Here is a 24,831-nt window from a genome sequence, read left to right as displayed (position 1 = left end):
TTTTTCAACCCTCAGAGGACAGAAAACACTGAAAGTCATTGAAGGATTTTAAGTAGCAAGAAATATAATGGATGGTTTAGATAAAGACAGAGGAGAGAGAAAAGAAGAGGGGACAGTTTCAAAAGAAAGACAAAAAGAGAGACTGTGTTAAAGAGAGAATATTTGATTTGATATGGACTCCTTTGGAATATCAATTCATTTCTCTGTGTGTTTCTCTCTTTGCCCCTTAACTCATTGAGTGCCATTGACGTCTATGGACGTCAATCAAAATCCAACGCTTGAGTGCCATTGACGTCCATAGACGTCAAATGCACTTTTCTGCGGCTGGTAAATGGGGACGCTCTCGCGCACACTGTGAGTAATTTTGGGGCTTCTGGGATGTGTAGAACGAAGAAGACTGTAGATCAGAGCAAGAAGTGAAGAAGAAGGAGAAGACGAGTGCGATCCGTACGGACATAAAAAAGTCGGAAAAAGTTTCTATAGAGAAAAACGACGGGCAGAGCCTGGAACAAGTGTAACGTGGAGCTGGAGGAAAGCTTAGCCACGGTGCTATTAGCATAGCTCCAGCATGAAGTGATCAGAGGAGGCAGGAAAAGTAAACTGATAGATGATCAGTAGCAAAATGCCGAAGCGAAAGCGGATCGCGGAGTCAGTTTCACCAGTTGCTGTCTAACCGACGTGACGACGAACCGAGAGATCAGCGCGGTGCGTCGCTGCCGCGGCCGCGTCCAGCAGAGAGGCTGAAGACGCCACGACGTCTCCCTCCCTCCTTCAGAGACGAGGGGAAGCAGCAGGAGGAGAAGGAGGGGAGGGGAGGAGAGGGAGTGGAGGGGGAGGGGGAGGGGGGCGTAGGAGAGGCAGCAACTGCTCGTACTTGTTGTATTTTAGTTGTTGTTGTTGTTGTTGTTGTTTTTTGTTTAGTCTTTTTTTTTTTTTTGGGGGGGGGGGGGGGGTGAAAAAAACATGTGAAATGAAATTTTCAGATGTCTTACATATTTTTGAAGCCAAAATTAAAACAGATAAATCACTATTTTTCTTGAGAGACTCTCTTTCACAAAAATGCATTTTTCTCAGCTTTCTAGAAAAAAAGTGGTCTTTTTGGTGCAACCAGGCTCTATTCAACTTAAGATAAATCAAGAATGGAACAAGGTACAAACAAATGGTTTTTCCCTAGTTAAATAGAGAGTCTCCTCTTTCCTTTGAGCTGTTTGGTGTTTTCAGAGTCATAGTACAAAATACTCTCTGGGTCTTGACATATTACTCAAAATGCCCCAAAACGCTGGCACCTGGCACTGACCATTTTATAAAAGGTCTGGCACTCAATGAGTTAATGTGCTGCCACTCTCAAACTGTTTATGACGGAGGATTCAGCTCACTCCATTTGACATCTCATTCATTTTCATTGAGTGTTAACCAGACCCTTGTGCTCAATAGAAAAAAAGAGAACCTCCATAAATTCACAAAATTAACAAATACTACATCAAATGTCCACTCTAAGGTCAAAACCACAGGCAGATATTATTTGCTCATTAAAATAAGATAAAGTGCAGACACGATGGAGGGAATACATGAAGAGAAAAAAGAAGGGGCTAAAAAATAAGAGTTGACAACATCTGCGTAGGAACAGCTCAATACTGGGTGTAATACACACGTTTGCTGTATTACCAAGAGTAAGGTGAGATGATTAACACCACCCTTTAGCTACTGCGAGCATTTTGCTATCTTAGCATTAAGACTGACGACAGATAGCTTGGCTCTGGATACCAGCATTTTTTACTTCCACCAATCAACATGTATAGGCTATATTACAGCTGCGCAATTAATCAAAAATTAATCGAAACCCCCTTTAAATTCTCTCCCTATACTAATGCACCATCCTCAAGCCAACAAAGCGAGCAGCTTGTACCCAGAAAAAAAAAGATAATCTAGGGTTTCCACTATGTCTTCCGTTTAGCAGTGGGCGACAACACTGTAATAGGTCATTAATCATCGAGGCAAAAAGTTCAATTAATCATGATTTAGATTTTTGCCATAATCACCCAGCACATCACAACAACATCATATATTGTGTTTGGCTTTATCTGAACAAAAAACAAAGACACACTTGTATAATAACCTGTGAGCACAATGCTGGTGGCAAATATTGTTAACTCTGAACACAGTCAGAGTTCAGTATTTCTCAAAATATCAAACTGTTAAAGTAAAAACTGAAGAGGTACAGTATTTGTTAATGGTTAATTTTTTCAGCAGTATACTGACATATCACACCTTTGTCCGCCCTTTGAATAGGACGGCTATTTAACCCACCCTGCATTGATCCAGGTGGACTGAAAGGTCATTTGGCAGCACAGTATATTGTGATTCCCTTCCTATTAACTGTGGGTCACAGACACTGACACACTGACACAGGTCACCGCAACCGCAACATGCCCGTCCTCTCACTCTCCTCTGTTTGGATTGCAGTGACTGCATGATAACAAGCAAACACAAATGTAATCTTCCAGGGTAGGAAGAGAATTAAAAAAGAGGTAGAAATGCCACCAAACTCTGAGAGTCTGCCTCGTGAACAGAGGGAGGGAAGAAAGAGAGAGAGAGAAGAAAAAAGGTCTTGAAGGGAAAGAGATGTAAGTAATTCCTGCAGCCTGCTGCTCCACACAGGGAATTTGGGAGCAGTAAGTTGTTCAATAATGTATTGATTTTCTTAGCGAGCTTTTCTTTCTTTTGGGATTTGATGTAAATGATTAGCTGGCCGTTTGTTGCTTAACTAGTGCAGTGCTGTGCCCACGTCTTTGTCTGTCCACCTGCTGTCTAACAGTCAAAAACAATCAGTGTTTAGCATATTCTCACCATGGATTTTGACTGTGGGTATTAAGCACTGCAGAGGATCACCCTATATTGAGAAGTCAGTGTAGGCTGTCTGTTTGCTGAAGGCAGCTATTGATTTGGCCAATAATCTCATAACTGACAGATTCCTCAAAACTCTCTGAGGCGAGCTTCATGCACTCCACACAAGGCTGTTCTTTGATGATCCAGATGACTCACACACTACCTCAGTAGCTGAATGTGTTACTCACAATCAAGCCTTGGTAACTCAATCACTACATAACTAACTTTGCTGATCATTAGCAATACTCAGTTGGCCACTAAATCCGATTGACTGATGATTAACACCATCTGCTATCATGACATCATGATTCAAGATGTGACCAATGAATGCACAATGATAATGCACAATCATCCAGGTCTGCCTTTGAACTACAGCAGCAAAACGAGTAAAAAAAAAAAAGAAAGAAAAGAAAAATGGACAAATTATCAGGCGTACCAGCCAGGAAGTGCTATTCATAAATCTCACCAAAGGTGCCATGGCCACACACATGGCCAGTTGTTTCACATCATACAACTCATCAGCACAGTAGTAATAAGTCAAATGCACCAACAAAGTGCAGGAGAAGACTTTTAGCCAACATGGATGTAAACATTTGAGTGTACAACTTGCAAAGTCTTGGAGGCCACTCGCTCCACCACACCACTCAACTCACCTCCAGTTATTATAGTGCAGACTATTTCCTGGAAACACAAAGGCCACAGCCTGTGATCCCAAACTAAAGTGCAATGTCATAACCTGTGGATATATTCTGTTACCGTATACAGGATTTACACATCATGATTAAGCCAGTACTCTTGATGGCCAACAGCAGCAACATCAACATTTACCCTCAGTCTGTAGCTGATCAAATTGACTCACTACATCCACCAACTCAGTTGATTCAGACAGTTTCCCACTGCTCTGGACAATTGGACGAGAGAAAAAAAGAAAACACAATACAGCCATAATGGACAAATTTGAGATGCCATGCCACAATGCAGGAGCTATGTGTTTACAAAACAAACCAATGCTCTTCTGTGAGAGAAAGTGTGGACATAGCCTAATATTGTCGATTTGGCCTTGCATCAGGTAGGCTACAATTGATTATTAATGTAAAAAATAAATAAATAAACATGGCCCTTGGTCACTTCCACTGCATGGTGGAGAGGTTACTCGTAGCTAAAAGTATCTCACGGTTGAAATAGCAACATAGCAGCCTACCTGCCACCGGGACTCTCCCATCCGCATCGGTGTGGGCCTCAGGTGGGGCTGAGGGCGGGGCTGCCCCGGGGCCGTGGCTCTCCTCCTCTGCTCCCTGCTAACGACGCTAACGTTGTTCGCTGCCGTGTTCACGTCGTCCTCCTCCTCTTCTACCATCGGCCTCCTCTCCTGGCTCTTCGCTAGTACAAAAAAGTCAAGCAGCCGACTTTGCAAACAGTCGAGAAATATTTTATGTTTGTCCGGATTTCAGTTCCTCTTTCGGGCTCCCTCGTTGCGGCTCTGCTCTGAGCTTTAGCCGATGTTTGTAGACGCTCTTCAACCAGTTGCCATGTTTGCCGCTAAAATCCCACGGTTGCAAACGCCACCGCCGTCTGACGTCACCCTGTTATCAACTGACTAAAACTTAGCAAATTGTATTTATTTATTTATTTTAAATAATGTAACTGCGTTTCCTTCGTTGTTTATGAGCACAAACTCAAGTGGGTCAGTTATATTAATTAAGATCTATGAAATATGAACAGACCTTGTAAAGTCTGCTGTGTGACTCCACACCATGGATCTAGGCCTACAGCCATGCTCCACACCTGTAGCCAGTAATGTTGTCTGCAGCACACTGGTTTATGGCAGGCCTCTTGCTGATTGACAGTTCTCCTAACAGAGCTGATATTGTGAGTTTTTATTTCAAAGTAAACGTTCCTTTTCAATGTTTTTTTTCGTTTTGCCCACTCATGTATATATGTAGGCTATAGGTTGGAAATGCAATCTGTAGGCTGCATTGTTGGCAGGCATCCACCATTTTGTTAGATTTTTAAAATCACTCTGTTGTCATGTTTTTTTTTCCTCCAGCATGGTGCAACAGATCCTTGGCCGATCCACTCGCTCCATCTATCTGGCTCTGGCGTGCTTGTCCCTTACCCTCCACCTCCTTCTGGCAGTTTTTTGTCTCTCTGTCCTCCAGACAGTCTGTGTCCTTCCCACTTCTTCTTCTTCCTCCTCTTCATCCGTTCCAAGGACTGATAGCCAGCACCATCAGTCTGTCTCCCACACCTCCTCTTCAGATGCTTCTTCGCCATCACACAAGCTGCCAACAAGTCTACAGGATGACAAACATTACAAACTAAATGCTAGCACATTACATCATGAGGAGAAAGACTCCTTCAATGGGGCCACCGGCAAAGGAAAGAAATTGATAGGAGCTGGAAAAGTGATTCAAAAGGTCAAGGGTCACTCTAAGCTTGAGGCCCTGTTCAATCATCCGCTGTATAATCTGCCACACCCAGAGCTGCAAGAAGATGATTGGCTGCTAAGGGTAAAGACAGATGAAGATGTAAAGGATACAGGAAGTGAGGAAGAAGAGACGGAAGATGCCATCAATGACGACAGTGAGTGGTGAGTGACAGTGTTAGCCATGCTAGTAGGTCAGACAATTCACTATATTAAATTGAATTTATTTACAAAAACTCACTGACTGTATTTGATGACTTTTTCTTATATCACTTTGCTAAGGTGATGTCCCTATTAGTAAGTAGTAGTAAGGCAACACAATCAACTCAGATAATAAACAGTGTTATGTGTTGATTACAAAATAACATAAACATTACATTAAGATGGTGAATAGCAGAAAGGGTGTTGTGGTATTCTGTCTAATAAAAGATTACAGATAGTGTGTGTAGTGAGACCTTCATGGGCCAATTATGTCTATTTATCACATTCACTTCCTCTCTTTAAGGCAGAGTGCCAGTCAAGAGGAAGGCTATGACAAAGTCACTTGGACAAGCGACACGGAGACCCACCCTCCTTGGCTCCGCTTTCACTTGGGCATCTCTCGCTGGGAGCTGTACAACAGGAAGGATCCCAACCTGGCTCAGCTGACTCACTATTTGGCAACGCGACAAATCCACAGTGCTGGTGAGCAAATGGGGGGGGGGGGGGGGGGTAAGAGGTGAGAGGACAGAGAGAGGAGGAAGGGGAAGGCACAATAAATGTTGTTATCAACATGTGAAATGGTGCACTTTCATTACAATAAAGCAGTATGGGCTGCAATGCTCAATACACGGAGATTTGATTAAGAACCGGACCCAGTCTTTATGCTGTATTGTCCCAGAAGTGCTAGGGTTTCATTTGAGTTTAATTATTCAGCCTCCACTTGGTTAAACACAGTTACAAAGTCGCAAAGCAGGCTGCTTTCTCATTTTAACTCTAATCCCTTCATACAAACAAGCGAGAGCCAGAAGGAGCCCTGAGCATTCACTTCAGTGTTCACTTAGTGAATACAGCACACTGTGACAAAGTTCATATTTAGTACAGTGAAGATTACATTTTAGAGGAAAAACATCCACATATTCACACAAAGGCACACACATAGAGAGGGATGAATGGATGTATGAACATCAAATTCTCAAAGCACATCTATACAGAATGGCAGAACAAACCCAGGAGGACTGAACACACTGTTTGACTCACAAACTCTTTCTGTCACAACGTGAGGGTTTGGAGAAGGTGGAAAAGCAAACAGAGAGCAGGCATGAGGACTGTAAATGAATCAATACATTTATTGGATGGACAGAATAACATGAACACTGCAGCAGATACCACATTCATGAAGAACATACATGCATACACAAATACAGACTTCAACAAGTTAAACAGACTTGTGATTCTAAACAGCAGCAGCAAATGTTTAGCTCACATCATCTTTTTCTAGTAAAGTCATAATCCTCCACAAACTTGTGTTATCTCTACTCACGCACACGCACGGACACACTGACCCAAGTGCACACACATACAAATACTGGATGTAGCCTACACACGCGCATCAACACGTGCATCACCAGCACACGCGCAGCTCATTTCTGTTTGCTCATCTCAGACACCCTGTCCCCATCTTCAGCACGCTGCAGAATGAATAATGTATTGAGATTTGTGTTATACGCTGCAGATTAAGCACTAATCTCAGCTACAGGCTGATTTTTCTTTTTTTTTTCACTGTGTCATCCCTTTTTTTATGTTTAACACTCACCACGGCATCTTTAGATGTGTGAATTCAGGTACATTTTCCTTTTAATCAGAATTGTAACAGGGATTATGAATAAATATGAGAGGATTTAATTCATATCTAAGCAGTGTTTTGATTTATTTCCAGGACTCGCTCCTTCAAGCATGACATGCAACAACTAAAGCGATGTGTTCCTCTGAAAGTCTCATATGGAACTTGTTCAGTTGAAAGAGAGCAAAGCATGCTTTGATTATATACATTCACAAATCCCAAATGTCTGAAGTGGGGACGACATGGTTCAAGTGTGTTTGCATGAGATTGCCAACTGTGTGCACTTGACAGATCATAGAGTAAAATTTGTTAAAATAACTTTCAGCCCATATAATGATATACTGATTTAATTGTTTATGTGCTGCAGAAGCAAGATAGCCTCAATATGAACATCCTATAGAGTTAGGCAGTTTAAATACTGTCTTTAATATTAATTTAATAACAAATAAAATACATTTTATGAGGTATTTTAAACAAGACTTATCGTGGTCATGCTGAAAACGGATGGTCCAGTGGTAATTAGTTGTTTAATAGGCCACCATGTGGGGTAACTGGTGTAACGCATGCCACTACAATGCTGCGGTCATATTAAAGGAGAAGTCTGGTGATGTTCTGTATTCTTGTTTTTGTCATAACATCCAATGACACAATATGAAGATATGAGTATATTTTTACATATTGTCTCTGCAGCACTAAGACTAATCTAGCTTATTCCTTTGCTATCTAGAAATATAAAAAAAACATGAGTGAGCACACTGTTGCTCTAGCTGAAAGGTTATGTTATTACAATAAACATGAGCACTGCAGTTTATTTTTGAATAAGTCCCACAACCATGCACTCAATACTCTGTAGCTCACCAAATACATATTAATCCACAACTGAAGCTCGTCGGCAACATAATCATTATTCGAAACAAAACAAAAAACAAAGATAAAAACTACGGTGCACATCTGTTTCAGGAAATTACTTTTGTATATTTGTGAGCGACCCATGGTTTGAGCGGCTGATTGCCACATGCAGGACAGGAAAATTGGAAAAAGCTTTAAGAGATATTGACTTGGTTTTACCAGCTTTACTCATATTTACCTAATTGTTTTTGTGTTTTAATGTAATATTATATCATCTATAACATAATGTGTTTCTTGTCATTTATATTATACAGTGAATGTGGGAGGAATAATCTTTTAGTTCATGCTCACTCTACATCCACTGTCTGTATGTTTTTAAGCTCAGAAGACAGGAGGCACCCAGCTCAAACTGCTCATAACGTTTCCAAACTATGGACAGGCTCTGCTCAAACCCATGAAGTAAGGCCACACTGTCCACACACTGACTGACAACGTTTGTGTCTCTTTCCCAGTACAGAGGGGAAATGTGCCACATATATTCATCAGCATATAGCCTCATGCATGTGTGTGTCTGCGTGTTTTTATTGTGCAGACAGACCAGAGATGCAGAGACGGACTTAAATCTGTTCTACTTCTCAGACTTCGAGAGACACAACGCAGAGATTGCTGCTTTTCACCTGGACAGGTACAGATGGACATAGGGGGACTAGTAAAACAAATTATATAACACCAAACTTATATCAAGAAAATCAATAGAATATATAGACATACAGTCAGCTACAGTATAAAGCACTTTTGCACATTCTTTCATTTTTCCTTCACTCTGTGAACTACTGTCTTTAATCTTGTTCTCGGTGTATCTTTCTTTTATTAATGTTCATCTCTTTCTCTTCCTCAGAGTGTTGGGCTTTAACAGGATCCCTCCTGTGGTTGGCCGCCTCATCAATGTCACTACAGAGATCAGAGAGATTACCACAGATCACAGACTCTCCAGGACCTTCTTCACTTCCCCTGGTATGTGCAAGCAAGCATGATGCTTGTGTGTATAAACCCATGCCTGCACACAGTTTCCTTCCAAAAACAGTATGATTTAATTACAGCAAATAAAATGTAACTAAAGTCTGTCTATCTGACTCCCTTTAGTGGGGAACGTGTGTTTCTATGGCCAGTGTGAGTATTACTGTACAACAGAGCACCCGATTTGTGGTCGACCACATTCACTGGAGGTTTCCTTGGCCGCCATGCTGCCCGACCTCACCCTCGCGCCCCGCAGGTCCTGGAGGTCACCATGGAGACGGTCCTACAGCCGCACCAAGCTGGCAAAGTGGGTACACTGACTGTCTGTCTCAGTTAACACTCTCCTTTATTCCTTGTGGGTAGGCTGGTTAATGCATAATAATATCGGAGCCGCTTCTCTTTGTTTTGTTTTATTTTGTGTTTAACTTGAAGCTGGTGGAGCTTCTGTTGAACATGAGTGTTTGCACAACCCGTAGTGCACACTGACCTCTAGTGGTCTGAATGTAGCACTACAACACAACGCTACATTTGGTGGCTTAAACTGATAAACAGAGCAATTCACAAATCCCAAGGAGAAACTGTAGTGTTGCAGCAGCTACTGCACATAGAAAAATTATGCAGTTGAGAAAAATATATTACAATTAAAACTCACTACATGTAACACAGAAGAAAATACATTCTGCAGGACCTCGTGTAGACCGATTATCTCCTTGTAATTCTATTCCCAAACATGTGTGGGGATTTGTGTTAATCGAACAGACACTCGAGGCATCTGGATCACAAGAAACTGGTTATGGAATTAAAATTTAGCAATGGTAAAGTTACTTTATTTAACTTTAAGGGCCTAAGGGCCAACCCCCTTTTTTTCGAATGTCTTCTGTGGCTCTGGAGCGAGTTACTTCAGGTTTAGCAAAGATGGTCTACACCTGGGACTAAAAGTTAAAATATTTTAGTCTCTGCATCTATGATTAATTGATTTGGTCCAAGGGGACATAGAGTATAGCCTATTGGATTTATTTGCAAATGTCACTATTATTAACTGACAACATGTTATGCTGTTTTTGTGCACTTTCTGGTCAACCTTGCTTATACCAGGTTGTGGCTCTGTCACCCACTTGTCTCATGCTCATTCAAATTAGCATCTGATTTCAGAGCACAAGATAGTGACACATTGTTTATATTGCCTACACACAGCATACACAGTATATCTGCCTCATAGTTAACTGTAAAATGAAACCTCAATCAGCCTAAATCACAAAATGAGTTTTCAACAGGTGAGAGTATTTTTTATTAACTTGAGTCCATCACTGGTCATCTAAGAAATCCTATTTAATGACAACATACAATAATTTTATATTGACCATAAAAACTACAGTGAAAAGGTTTACTTGTTTTACTTTTATTTATACTTCACATTTAACTTCTAAATGCTTAAGGTTATGGCCCATTCGTATCAGTTTGAATATGAACATCACTGGCAGCACTGTTGTTCCCAGGTGGGAGAGGGACCCGGCCTACTGTGACACAGTCAAACAGACGCCTCCTTACAACCACGGCACCAGACTAGTGGATCTCATAGACATGGCTGTACTGGACTTCCTCATGGGTCAGTATCAACATTAAAAAGTCAGCCCACAAGTCGAGTGGTTTGCAGCATAAGGGGGGACTTGTTATGGGGTCACTGACCTACATGGTCTTGTTTTCCTCCTTTAGTAGTATTTAAAATATTCATTACTGACATAACAATTTCTGCAAATTACAAACTTTGTATGTGTATTAATTGTGTAAATGCACTCAGGGTGTTAATATGAATTTTCGATAAATACACTGCATTGTTAACTTGTTCTATTTGAAGAAAAATGGTTCTTCCACTGTTAAATGAAGCACGAGTGTTTTTTATTCAAAGGCAACATGGACAGACATCACTATGAGACGTTTGAGAAATTTGGCAATGAGACTTTTCTGCTGCATCTGGATAACGGGCGGGGGTGAGTAATCTTTCCACTCACGTCAGCTCAGTCAGTTGAAGACATGGCAACAGTAGAAACACCAGCGAAAGCCAATTCATCAAGTATATTGTCAGTACAAGTCATGTCTGTCTGTCAAAGACTTAAGAGACTCTTCAGTCATCATAGTCACCTCGGCTGTTGATGATGTTTTCCAGGTTTGGACGTCACTCTCGGGATGAGCCAACTATTCTAGCTCCTTTACAACAGTGTTGCAGGTAAAAAAAAAAAAAAACAAACACACTAAAGTCTCAAGACAGATGAAAGAAATGCACAGTAAGAATTAAAGCACCCTCAGAGGTTGGAGAAGTGTCAATTCATTCAAATTCTTTACAACTCACTTTCCCTCTCTGTGTTCTCCTTCTCCATCCCTCTGTGTAGGATTCGTCGCTCCACCTTCCTCCGCTTGCGTCTGTTGTCTCTCCCGGGTTTCCGTCTGAGTGACGTCATGCGGGAGTCGCTGGCTCAGGACCCTCTGACAGCCGTGGCCCCCCTGCTGTCTGAACCACACCTCTCTGCCCTGGGCCGACGTCTCACAACCGTCCTGCGAGTGGTGCAGACGTGTCAGGACCAGCACAGTGATGTCATTTACGACGATGTGGGAGGATACGATGAAGAGCACGATCGACAGCCTGACTGAGGAAAAAGAACAATTATACATGTATCATGTGTACAATGACCACATTATTAACCTATTTAAGTGGTTTGTCTTTCTCATATAAATGTGGTTTTGATAAATTCACATCATCTGGCCAAAGACTGAACCAATTGATCAGAATGATCAACTTCCTGCTGAACGGAAAGCATGAGAGAATTAAACAGAGCCCCTCCCCCTGGCAGACAAATACTCTCATCATTTGTGTCTCATTGTGGTTTCTATTCAATTTTTTAATGATGGGCTCAGTCGCCACCGGCAGGCCGTTCTGTGTGGAGTTTGCAGTTTCTCCCTGTGCCTGTATGGATTCTCTCCAGGTTCCCCAGCTACTTCCAATAGTCCAAAGACATACACACAGGGTATAAAATTAACTTTTTGACCTACCTGCCAATGGCATGTAGGTCAAAAATTTTACCGGCCAAAATATGTTTTCACCGGCCACTTAACTGCTCACAACACAAAGTCATTAAAATCAGCAGTGTCTTCCCCAGTGCATTATAGTTAGGCAGCTGCCTTAACAACACACACCTGCCTCCTAAACTAAATTGTTGCAATAAATATATAAAAAAAAATAGGTTTAGATTAGCTGATGGAATGACAACTGGCATTACATAAATAGGCTTTCAGAGGAAGATATAGTGATGTGAGTTTTGAAACTTAGCCTACATTTAATTCAGACTGAATAAGTGGTGTTTTTTTTTTGTTTTTTTTACAGCTAACCCTGTTAGCTGAGCTGGGATTGACTCCAGCTCCCAAGTGTAAACTGTAGTCTATAGCTGATGGTTGGAGTTAGCCTACCTGAAATCACTTGGCTCCCTGACGGACAATTTATGATAAATTACTGGGTGCCTTTTAATGCTCCAAAGCTTGGACCATATTCTGATTCTCCTCCAAACATGTCTAGCTGTCCAGTTACAGGGTTGTGAGGAAAACACCTTGTTGAGGGGGCTCCTTTTTTGTTATCCAACATGTTTGTAATGTACTTGGCTTCTGGAGCAACACAGTGGTGCCCCCTGCTGCCTCTAAGCAGAACTGCACCATAACAACATAACATGTGATGTAAAAGTTTCACTTTCCAAACGTCACGGGAAGAAGGAACCGAGAACTGTGGTGTGGTTCACATGAAGGAGCCTTGATCCTTTTGAGTGCATTTCCGCCCTCGTCAAATCTCATAACCGCTGCAGTGTTTTGATTTGACCATTATGCAAACATCCAGCCGCTCATCTGTAGAGTCTGTGCAGCAATGACGGACGCGCTGTTCTGGATGGAGCCTGAAGAACTGCTGCAGTTTTTTCACCGCCATAAAACAGACTTGTCCTTAATAGAGAACCCGTACGCCTTTCTCTGCAAGCTCAATGACCACAACCTGATCCCGGAGGACCAGTTCAAGGTGAGGGGCTGCACTGAAGACGTGTCTATTTTGTGATTGTTCACCTGACTGACTCTCTCCTCCTCAACTGTGAAGGGGGCCCGACCATAGACTGTATAATACATGGTCCCGCCAGAGCGATGGGTCCCGCGCGATATGCAGAAAGCGGAAGTGAGACAATGTTTACAGTAGCCTAGAGATAGCCCATATAATACATCCATGAGATAGCCTAATTTCTCTTCAGTAGCATAATCTGTTTAGGAATATCATCCTTCGTAATGTAGGCCTAACAAGTATTTAAAGAGAGTTGTTTTGTGTACTGTGTGTCTAGTTGTTCCCAACCATGATTCATACAACAATCATAGGGAGAGAAATGATGTTGAAGATGTTTGCAGTGTCTATACACATGTATGTATAGTCCTATTTTTCGGTATATGTCAGTTGGGTTTGTGCATCCTCATGTGATTTTGAAATCACAATAGTAGAAATTCATGATCTCACTATGTTTATCACACACGTTCTTCATCTCAGTCTTACTTTTACAGTGCAGCAGAAGAGGGAGAGAGTGAAGTATGAATTGATGCAGTAGCCTACTGAAAGAGTGGAAGAAGTTCATATTATTAGTATCATTATTGACAGGTGATTGTATCCTAAAACTTGGGTGATATCATCCATCTGATTTCCTGTGTGTTTGTGTTTGCAGAAGGTGAAGAGTATGAAGAGTAAAAACAACATACAGAAATCCCTCTATGATATTTTGGACTGGTTTGAAGAAAATCGATCAGAGCACATCAATTTGTTCTGGAGCTGTGTCTTCGAGGACTGTATCATCAACCAATACACAACACTGCGACTGCTGCGCAACAGCCTCCAGGACGGTCAGAGTGACTTTTCTTATGGTCATCAGCATGTTTGTTATTGTGATTTCCTAATAACACTTAACATTTATTTTGCTAATCAGACACGGACTAAACTTAAACTTGCATAATGTATGCAAGTCTTTGGTCAGGTCTTTGCTTCAAATTGATAAGAATCTGCAAAATGTTCATATATTTTTGACAATCTCCTCACCACCTCTATGCACATATTGTTATACAAGGCCATAACCATAAGACACTAATATTTAGGTCAGCCCATTAATAGTTTTTTGCATATCAAGAAATGGTATAAACATGTTTATGGTATACTTTCTAATATACTTTTGATTTAATTTGCAGGTTCTTTTCATTTTGGCACACGGCTGCCTGAGAGGTTGGAAAAGGGAGAGACAGATGAAAGGAAAAGGAAGAAGTCGTCAGAGGAGGAAGAAGAAGAGCAAGTAAACCCAACAAAAAGAAGGAGGAAACGGAAAAGTAAGAGTGTGTGTGAAGATGAGGAGCAGCAGCCTGGTCCATCGTCTCAGCTGACTCCACGTCAGAAGAAGTCCAAGAAAATATGCTTCTGTAAGTCTCCTCCCACTTTTCAGTATTACTGAATATAACATTGGGAAATGTGTTTCTCAATTAAGTCAATTAAACAGAATGTTTCAGAAAAGGTCAAAATATTTAAACATTTTTTAAAGGCCCGGTGTATAATTCTCTTGTTGTCTATTCACAAAAAGTGAGTATTTGTTCAAAAGTGTGTGTTTCATTAATTAGTAATTACCCCCATCAACAAACTGAAGTGTTCTGGTAAGCTTTGAATTTGCCATTCATAGAGCTGGTAAGCTCAATGCTGGCTGCCATGTTGTGCTGCCATCTTTTACATTCAGTGGTAGCGTGACCATAGGTAACCACAGAAACACTGACTCACTGGAGAAAACCATCATTGCGGTACAGTGTGAGAAAGGATGGAGGCTCACACTTATGCTGCATTCACGTGGAATCAGGCAGACGAAACAAACACGCCAGATGTCATTTTAGAGAGGGCCGATAAAACGTGGGTGAGGTAAACAACATGACATTGCCATGACATATTGTCACCTGTATATTGTTTTGCCTTGTGCGGACGGACCACTTGTTTATCTCATTACGTGCAGCGGCTGTTGTCCCTCTGCTGTCTGCCCGATTCCATGTGAATGCAGCATAAAGAATATGATTGAGTTGGTTGCGATATACAACCTCACCGCTATATAGTATAGGAGTAATACGAGTAATTCCTACACAATGTCCCTTTAAATTTCAGCTTCTCCTTTGAAAAGAGGAGAGCAGAGTGACTTTTGGAACTGGCCTCTGTATAAATTCCTACTGCCCGTGACCTGTGGACACAAGAAGGGGTCACTGAACAGATCCAGACTGGCTAAAGGTCAGAAACACAAAGTAAAACTCATCGACTTAAGTGAAATACTGTTTTCTTAATTTCTTTATTTGGCTTGAAGATGATTGATTTTATTTTCTTGGACAGAGGTGTCGGCATGCAAAGAGTTCTGACTATAAAGAGATGGTGACGTATTCCTGATCCTCTATCTGTTTCTGTTTCAGGGGAAAAGTGCATTTCGTTTGAGAAACAGTGGTTTACTCCTGGTGAATTTGAGAAGCTTGCAGGGAAGAGCAGCTCAAAGAACTGGAAGCTGAGCATTCGATGTAAGGACACCTCGCTGGGAAAACTTATAAAGGTTTGTTAAAAAGTCATTTTAATTTTAGAATATGCACAAGACTTCATACACAGTTCGTTGTGATAATCATTTATTTTAATGTTTTTTTTAATTTTAATTCAGGAGGGTCACCTGGAATCAATGCCCTACAAACGACAGCATAAAAAGGTATCAAGACTGGTGAAAACACATCAACAAATGTATTTATTTATGTGCCTGTTTGCTAATTTACATAGTATTTTACATTTTAATTACCAGAAAGAACATTACAAATAACAATGTAGAAAACAAATAAAAGAAAATACATGAATCTGATTCAGTCATGAATCCTCTTTTTTCCTCCTAGGCCAAGAGATCCCTGTTTTCATCTGATGATGTCATCACAGGTTTGTTGTTGAGGAGTAAAACACTGATTTTAGAAAACTACAGAATGGACTGTTTGATATCTGAGTGAGCACTGCATCCCGACAAGCTATTACAACAGCATCTGTTACCTCACAATGAATATTAAAACATAAAAAATGTATGTTATGATGGAGCCATATAGGCAGCTGATTTCTTCCTGGGCAGGAATACATAACTAGGAATATAATTTGAAAGGAGTTTCTAAGCATTATCCAATGTTGGCATCTACCTCTTTTTTAGTGTTTGAGGGAGAAGATGAAGAAGAAGACAGTGATGAAAATGAGGAGGAAAAAGAAGATGATGATGAAAATGAGGATGATGAAGACGACCTGCAAAACCAGGAGGAAAAGGTTCCTTCTAGTGATGAAGAAGATCGTGCAGGTGCTGATTTACACAACATACAATGATGTCAACACTAATAAAAGTTATTTTAGATGACATGTTATGATATCATGGTAATCACACTCTCAACATGTGATTACTGCAGATGAGGACAGAGACACTGAGGAACAGAGTGACAGTGTTCAAACCAACGCAGTGTTCAAAGTCACATGTGGAGATGTAACTGCGACCCTACACCAAAAACGATTTGGAACGGGTAAGTTCACCAGTGTCAACTAAACCATCAGACGTCATTCTTGTGGAACCATCATTTTACATATTTTAATGGCAATAATTACTGGCATATGATAGTTGCTGGGGTATTTCACTCTGAACAAAAGTAATGGATCAACCGTCAAACTGATACTTCCATCCCTACAGTCAAGGCACATACATCCCCCATATATCAGGGGTGAGGCCAAACATGAAACCTGGGGCACACAATTTTTTTGTCCCCCTGTATTTTAATTTTACAGCTAAGATCATAGAAAACATACAGTGCACTCACTCTTATTCTTGTTATTATTATTATATCAAAAATTACTCCGAACAACAACTTATTAAAGGTTGAATATGTTGAAAAATAATGTGCAGAATACAACCATCTGGTGTCTCAAGATAGGAATTACAGCAACAAAAATAATTCCAGCAGTCGGTTGAAAGACTGTTGCTAAGTATAACACGCCGTTGCTATGGACGCCACTCTGATCAGAGGAGTTCAGAGAAGAACAATGCAGGATATTAACCTTATGTTTCATTTTTACCTTCATTAAACAGCTTTAGACTAATTATAGATAGATAGATAGATAGATAGATAGATAGATAGATAGATAGATAGATAGATAGATAGATAGATAGATAGATAGATAGATAGATAGATAGATAGATAGATAGATAGATAGATAGACGGCCTCGAGAAGTGATGTTAGATAAAGGAATTGTAACTTGTTACAGGGAGAGTGGAGGCTCGCTTCCACATAATGGCTGAAAACCAAAGCTGCATGATCAGAACCTCTGACCCGGCGTCATAGCGCTTATCTTGCGAGTCTGCGACACAAACGCGGCCCATAAACTGTAATCTCTTGTTACACAAAGGCCTACACAAATACACACATCGTAACATGTATATGACAATGCATTGATCCACCGAATGATTATAAAAGGCTTTGTTAAAAAACAATTGCACACGACCGGAAGGAGGGTTAGCAAAACAGCAGAGAAGTGAGGGCTACCGGCTGGTACGATGTAAACAGGAAGTCATTGTCATTGTAGTCATTGTCTGCACTTGTATTCTACACTTTTTAAAAAATATATAGCTTTTAATAAGCATTCTCGATATCCAACCTTTAAGAACAATTATTACATTATTACCCAAATGTAATAATAACTTGGGGTGTCCCAGACTAACAATTTTCATTGTCAAATCTGGTGAAAACTCCCTTCGGCAAATTCAGAGTTTACCGGAACACTTGAGTTTGTTGATGGGGGTAATTATTGATGAATGAAAAACTAAATAATCGATTTTCGTGAATAGATAACAGGAGAACTTACACAATGTACCTTTAACCTTTCTTTTGCTAATCAGGAGTCCCTTTGTTGTGTGACCATGATATGTGCATCAGTGCTTGTATAGCCACTCAGCTTAATCTTGTAACTAAGTTTCGTAAATTGCTGAAGTCTGATCTATATCTTATGTAGTGTGTAGCTTTATGTTTTGCTATGATAAACCTGTAAATCAAATCAAACAAATCCAGTGAAACGTGCCCCTTCTTATCTTTCTCCTCCCACCAGGGACTTGTGGGAAGAGTATTCGTACTGAGACAAAGTGGTTGAGCCCTGTGGAGTTTGTGAAGGCGGCTTTAGATCAACCAGACGCCACCTGGAAGAGAGACATCATGGTGGAAGGAAGGCCGCTCAGTGCCCTCATAGAGGTAACCATGGCCACATGGTCAATCACAGTGATAAACATTGGCCGCGTTTCCCAGATTCGATCTTTCTTAAGGACTTAAGAAGGCTCTTAAGAAGGGTTCGGCTAAGAAGGAGCGCTAAGATACGGGTGTTTCCCAGATGCGTTCTTAACTGCCTTCTTAAGATCACGCCAAAGAAGCTTCTTAAGAAGCTCTTAACGGGAGCTGTCCACCACCACAGTACTGAAACTGAATCAATCGATGCCAGGCAAATCGATTATTATATCACACGCCACCTAATACACACATAGATCACACACAGTGACCAGCGCAGCTGCACCGACGGGCGACGAATAAACCGAAGACGGGATTTCCAAACATGGGGTTAACACAGGTCCCGGTGTCCGCGGGCCTGATTAGAAACTTCTCCGCTGTTGTTGCCGCGTTGGTCACGGGCAGTGACGGACTGGCCATAGATGACACGGCACAGCCGCGTAAAGATGCGGCCGAGACGGCTGCGTGACCATGTGATTGATGTGTGTGAAAATAAAAAATAAAAACGTGCGCAGGGGCTGGCTGGTTTACAGCCAGACAACTCTGGAAAAGAAAGTGGAAGCATTGCCGTGGTCTGGGTTCGAATCCACCCACTAAAATATTATTTTGGTGATCAACACGTTTTTCTTTTCTCATCATCATTAAATGATCAATGCAAGGCTACATATGTATATAGGCTACGTATATATTTAGGCAGTGGAGTGTTAATGCGTGACAGTATTTTTGGTGCCAGTATAACATGGCACAGGAGGATCAGTGTCACACACTCCGTGACACTGACCCTTGCTTGCGATGCCCCCACCACACCAAGAAGCTGCCCACTGTGTAAAAACACGATGAAACAGCGACACTAGGGCTAGGGGTTGATTTAAGAATGGTTGTTTTTGATGTTCATGCAGATATGGGACGTGGATGTGTGCGTAAAAAGTTATGATGAATGATGATGATTAATTTTATTTGTGTGCCTGATGTGCAGAGCACATGTTATTCCTCATATTTAGTTTATTATTGTTCTTATTTTATTTTTTTATCTCTTTATTTTTTATTTCGGCACATAATTTAATGTTTTAAACATACGATGTGCACTGTTTAATATCTTGCTTAGTGTGATATTGATTTGCCTTGAAAACGTGAGCGTTGGTCGCTAAGAAGACTCGTAAGAGTGGGTCAGCTCGATCTTACATTTCCTTCTTAGTGAAAGATCTTCTTAGGCTAAGAGCGACTCTGGGAAACACGTTCTTCTTTCACAGCACTCTTAAGAGCGCTCCAAAGAAGATCTTAGCGCTAAGAGCTTCTTAACAAATCTGGGAAACGCGGCCATTATCTATTTTCACTGGGTCTCATTCATGAAACGTGAGCAGCACGGATTTGCGTGTAAACCCTGAGCAGCGCAAATTTACGTGGATTTCCGCATTCATCAATCTTTTAGTAGTGCTGATTTTTTCGTAGCTACTCACAAAATCTACACCTGCTCCGGACTGTGTGTAGCGCTTGTGTACATTTAGGAATGCAAAGAAATACTGCTTGTCACTGTTGAAAATTACAATTTTAATCCATATTACTCTCTCTCATGTTCAAAATACGCCGACGCCTTTGAAACACGTAATTTAAACATGACAAACAATTAGAAATATTTGGAGAGAGAGACGTTTTAGGGATCGGACACGCACAAACACGTCAAGGCTCCATCTTATGATGATAATAATCTGATATAAAACCGGAAAAAACTTTTTTGTGTTGCTACAGTATACGCTCGTGGGCGCACACTTCACCCTGCGCAGCAGCGCAGTCGGCACCGGTTTGGATGGAGCTGTGACAGACGGCTGGTGCTTCTGTAACAATATAACCTGCCTATATAACTTCATGTGTTGATACAACCACGCTCCTCTACAGCTGAGGCTGTGAAGAGCCTCCTCCTCCCGTCGCTGCTGTAGCTCTGTAGTTATGTGTATTTTTATTTTTATTTTTTTTCATGTTTCATATCGAACTATTCTGGCTTTACTTCTTAAACCGTTCTTTAATCAACCAAGGATAGGCCCACTTAATTCACTAAATCTGTTTCTTCCCTCCAGTCACACCACTACTAACATAACAGAAGAGAATTAAATATTTTTTCTGGACTCCACTTCACCCAAAATGACTTTGATCCGTGATCTCTCTTTTTTTCTCTCTCACCCTCTTTCCTTGATTGCGTCATGGCCGCAGGTGAACAGGATGCACCTACCTCCTAATATGGTTGTCAGGATCTCCTTATATGGCTATTCATGTATGGAGATCTATGCTAATTGCTGATCACCGGGGGCGTGTTGTTAGGTTACGATGGCTTGGCATTCATGATCTTACACACGTGTTTACGATCAAATCTGAGTTTCCCGCACCGTTCATGAATCCGGAGTAGAGTTTTAGTAGAGTGAGCTTTTATGTGCAAATCGACACACAGATTTACTCACGTTTCATGAATGAGACCCACTATGTTTAGCTCAATTGGTAGAGCACCCGTCCCACGTGTTTAGGCTATAGTCCTCACTGCAGGCGGCCCCGGTTCGATTTCCACGTCGAGCGGTCATATCCTGCGTGTCATCCCCCCCCTCTCTGCCTCCCCATTTTCTGTCTCTCTATACTCAACTCAACTCAAATAAAGGCACGAAAAGCCAAAAAATATACTTAAAAAAAAAATCTGCATTTCAACACTGCAGCTGTTGTTGTTCCTTGTTCATAGTAATTTTTGGGATTGAATCAATCGCAGACTAGACAATCTGCCTTCTGTTTACACCAGCTCTTGCATGCCCACTGTACATGAGGTCTAAGGGCAGAGGATGTTGTGATGCCATGTAAAGCCCTTTGAGACAAAATGTTTGTAAAAACGGGCTCTACAAATAAAATTGCCTTGCCTTGCCTTGCCTCAGATATGTATGCAGGTGCATTGGTATGTGATGTTATGATATAATATAATATGATATAGCTTGGATTTATGTAGCGCTTTTCATGGCTCTCAAACACATTCATATGCAAGACTCATAGGTAAGGTGGATAAGGTGTCTTGCCATAACGATGGCGACTGGGGTGGAGCTGCTTTTGAAACTCAGTTTGAACATGAAAATGTTTGAGTGTGGATGTAGCTTTAGACTCCTGTCAGTCAGGCTGGCACAAGTGTAGCCACAGGTCAGACTCAGGTCAACTTTGTCATTAATGATGCCATTCTATGACGTTGTGTTTCAGCTCTAAATATGATTGTACGGTGTCTGTGGTGAGGGAGGTAATGAGTGAGACTCAGGGTTTGTGAAGCCGAAAGATCTTACGTAACTGTGAAACAAAGAGGAAAACAGTTCTGAATTGTCTTTTTCAGGAAAAAATCTTGAGGATCCACTCACCTCTGTGTCCTTGCATACGGTGCTGTCCAAGTGACACAGACCTGGTAAGTCTGCTGATCAGTCAGTTTCAGGTTGCTGTTTTTTTTTTTTAACAATTATCTTTTTTTTCTCAGTGGTCCAGCTGTTGTGCAAAAAGATGCAACATATCATTTTGCTGTATCTAACAGAATTGCTGTCATGAACTGTTTTTGTAACCCTCAACAGGAGAATGAGAGAAATGATGACAAGTGTTACGTTTGTAGAGGTGAAGAGGGGGGAGCAGAGCTGGTGGTGTGTGATCACTGCCCTCGCTCCTTTCATCAGAAATGTCACCTTCCTCATGTAGACGATGCCACTTTGAGGTGAGTTTAGATCAAACTGAATTTCCACCACCTGCTTTTATACAGCAGAAATCATTATAATGCATTGTGATCTGCTTAAAGCTGCACTACTTATGTATTTTGACTGAATCCCAACAGTGGTCTAATAAATACAACCTCAAATGTCTGTGACTGAGTGTTGTGTAAACATGAAGTGCACTCAGGCTCCACTAGAGAAGACGAGCAGAAGCGGAGATGTAAGCATGCGCAAGAGTGAATGCAGCTGCAAAATTCGCAGTGGTGTGTGTTCATGAAAAAATGATTGTCCTACTGTAACAGGAAGTAACAGAGGAAGTTTTGACTACTTTTTGCTATAGCAACGCAACGGTGCAAAACTCATGAATCCTAATAGATTAGTAACTGAGATCAAAAAGAAGGTTGACTTTGAAAATGAATTGGGTGTCATGTGGTGGAAATGTCCTTGTCTTTTGTGATCCCACTGCAATATGGTCTTCTGTGTAGACTAATATATGGTATATGCGTGCGTGTGTGTGTGTGTGTGTGTGTGTGTGTGTGTGTGTGTGTGTGTGTGTGTGTGTGTGTGTGTGTGTGTGTGTGTGTGTGTGTGTGTGTGTGTGTGTGTGTGTGTGTGTGTGTGTGTGTGTGTGTGTGTGTGTGTGTCTCTGTGAGAGCAGTGACACCGGACCATGGAAGTGTACTTTCTGTGTGTTACAAAAAGCTCAGGAGTGGCGTTACAGTGATGAGATGGAAATGAAAGCAGTCATGTCCCGCCACATATCAGGACACATGCTGGTGAGCTCGCTGCGACTCTCTGTCTATGTCTCTGTCTTTAGGTCTGTCCATCTTCATGCCTGTGTGTGTCTCTGTCTTACTGTTGCCACTCATCCCTCCTTTGATCACATCAACAGGAATGTCAGTATCTCCTCCTATTTCTGCGCAACGCTGATGAGAAACAAGATTTTGCTTCAAACCCAAGTGCCTATGTAAGTCTTATTCTCTGCTGCTCCTGTATACTCTATATTCATTAAAATAGTACCACTTACTTAACTTTCATCAATTAATGCACACTTGCCAATGGGTCTGGATGTCTTAGAAACGAACCAAATGTGTTACACAATATTTAATTCATTTTGGCACCCACAGCTGGAAAATTACTCCAGTGTTATCCAGACTCCGATGTGGCTGGACAAAGTAGCCGACAAACTCCAGGAGAAAGAATACGAAACAGTTGGAGAGTTTGTGTCTGACATTGAGCTCATTTTCACCAACTGTGCCTCTTACAATCATGTAAGAAAACTGTCACCTCTAATTTCTTAACATCTAAATACCAAGAGTTAAAGAAACGTGTGTTGTGACAAGGTCTCTTATGTTTTTCTCTTTTGCAGGCTAATCCTGTATTCCTTGACCTAGGCGACCAGCTGAAAGAGACGTTCAGTGCAGAATTTAAAAAAGTGTTCAACATTTGTGAACAGTGATAAGTCTTCAGTGTCAGTGTTTAAACTGAAAAGGTTGGAAATATGTACATTTACAGATTTTTTTTTACTTGTATGAAAGTCTCGCCTTTCTGAACTTGAAAGCTCTTTGTAGTGCTATATTGAATTTGTAAATAACACAGAGGCCACACTCTGTGAACATGCAACACTTGGTTCAGTATTCCAGATACTTCTACTACATACAAGGTGTTTTATAGATTATGGTGATGTTCGGTGTTGTGGAAATTCTCTGTTGCTTGTTGTTGGTGAATAATGAAATGGAGACTTCTGCTGGCCGACAAGTTTTTATATTCTTGCAAGGAAAGGACAGTCCTCACCCGAGCAGTGATGGTGAAGGATGTGTCTCATGATGTGTCTCACATCATCCTACAGGCTTTTGTTAAGAGGTCTAGACATCACAATTCACAAATGGTTAAAGCACAAAAGGAGACCTGATATCTTGGTGGAAAAGCAGGGTGTGGGGACATCGCAAGTGGTTGAAACACAAAACGATTGAAATTACCATTACTTTCCAACTGTTCTATCTAATAAAGGCGTGAAAACCAAAAAATATACTTAAAAGCCAGAATGCCGGTCTAAACCATTTACAACACAGTTTCCATACTGCAATTAAAGTATTAACTCATGCGTGCTGTCTCTGATGTGTAGATGTTTTCTATAGCCTATGTATTTGTGCATTTTTAATGGCATAGGCCTGATACATTCATTCATCATTCATCCCCTCAGCCATCCAACTCTACAACTCCTCAGCAGGGGGAGGGAGCTCATAACACACCTCCCATGCCCACACAGTCATATTCAGTTAAACGCCACTTATCACTATCATGGCCATTCTGAATGCACTTTCTCCTATTTTACTTTCTTTAATTTGTACTTTATCTGCACAGTTCATATTCTGGCCTCAAAGACGTAGTTACATTGTTTTTTATTTTTATAAACTGCTAGATAGCCTACAACAATTTCCCTATGACGATAAATAAAGTATCTATTATCAAAGTCATGATTAAATCTGGACATGCTTATTTACCTGTGTTCTTCCAGATATTTTCTTCATTTCCATGTAATTTGGTGCTAATTAGAACGTTTTCTCATACAGCCTTAGTGTACCAGCTAAAGGGGAAAATATAGAAAGTTTGGTATAGCCCCTGATTAGTATGTTTTAATTATTTAGTCCTACAGCACGTCAGCTGTATGCAAAAATTGTCTGCATGTATATAGCCTAATATAGACAATCAATATCTGCTGCTGATCATGGTTTATTGCCTCAAGTGAGTGGTGGTGATTGATTGACGAGTGCCT

The 24,831-nt window shown here is 41.0% G+C and overlaps 2 protein-coding genes across 3 annotated transcripts; both read left to right on the top strand.

Moving 5' to 3' along the window:
- Nucleotides 1–2,455: 2,455 nt before the first annotated feature.
- On the top strand, nt 2,456–11,838 carry LOC310990147 (extracellular serine/threonine protein kinase FAM20C-like). Its single transcript, XM_083977413.1, has 11 exons — nt 2,456–2,624; nt 4,934–5,476; nt 5,817–5,995; nt 8,363–8,441; nt 8,575–8,667; nt 8,881–8,996; nt 9,126–9,306; nt 10,496–10,605; nt 10,906–10,987; nt 11,164–11,223; nt 11,387–11,838. Exons 2-11 carry the CDS (start codon nt 4,935–4,937, stop codon nt 11,643–11,645), a joined length of 1,701 nt encoding a protein of 566 aa, XP_083833539.1. The 5' UTR covers nt 2,456–2,624; nt 4,934; the 3' UTR covers nt 11,646–11,838.
- Nucleotides 11,839–12,645: 807 nt separating this feature from the next.
- Nucleotides 12,646–24,037, top strand: LOC310990189 (uncharacterized protein). Of its 2 annotated transcripts, none has more exons than XM_083977461.1 (16): nt 12,646–13,050; nt 13,733–13,907; nt 14,247–14,471; nt 15,193–15,312; nt 15,489–15,622; nt 15,725–15,769; nt 15,948–15,987; nt 16,247–16,387; nt 16,494–16,604; nt 18,179–18,318; nt 21,695–21,763; nt 21,924–22,060; nt 22,714–22,831; nt 22,948–23,022; nt 23,183–23,326; nt 23,425–24,037. In XM_083977461.1, exons 1-16 carry the CDS (start codon nt 12,904–12,906, stop codon nt 23,512–23,514), a joined length of 1,911 nt encoding a protein of 636 aa, XP_083833587.1. In that variant the 5' UTR covers nt 12,646–12,903; the 3' UTR covers nt 23,515–24,037. The 2 variants fall into 2 exon arrangements, with proteins under 2 accessions (XP_083833587.1, XP_083833588.1); XM_083977462.1 differs by lacking the exon at nt 12,646–13,050 and adding an exon at nt 13,167–13,200.
- The last annotated feature ends 794 nt before the right edge of the window (nt 24,038–24,831 follow it).

The sequence above is a fragment of the Trachurus trachurus genome (assembly GCF_905171665.1).
Source record: "Trachurus trachurus genome assembly, chromosome: 8".
Taxonomy (NCBI): Eukaryota; Metazoa; Chordata; class Actinopteri; order Carangiformes; family Carangidae; genus Trachurus; species Trachurus trachurus.
Note: the sequence above shows the minus strand (reverse complement) of the source record. Positions and strands in the feature narration are given on the sequence as shown.

Bases quoted from the DNA above. Each gene is read 5' to 3' on its own strand.
- LOC310990147 (XM_083977413.1), top strand. From the start codon at position 4,935: ATGGTGCAACAGATCCTTGGCCGATCCACTCGCTCCATCTATCTGGCT. The intron at 8,668-8,880 runs GTACAGATGGAC...TCTCTTCCTCAG, and splicing joins GCTGCTTTTCACCTGGACAG to AGTGTTGGGCTTTAACAGGA. The intron at 11,224-11,386 runs GTAAAAAAAAAA...CCCTCTGTGTAG, and splicing joins CCTTTACAACAGTGTTGCAG to GATTCGTCGCTCCACCTTCC.
- LOC310990189 (XM_083977461.1), top strand. From the start codon at position 12,904: ATGACGGACGCGCTGTTCTGGATGGAGCCTGAAGAACTGCTGCAGTTT. The intron at 22,832-22,947 runs GTGAGCTCGCTG...TCACATCAACAG, and splicing joins ACATATCAGGACACATGCTG to GAATGTCAGTATCTCCTCCT. The intron at 23,023-23,182 runs GTAAGTCTTATT...TGGCACCCACAG, and splicing joins CTTCAAACCCAAGTGCCTAT to CTGGAAAATTACTCCAGTGT.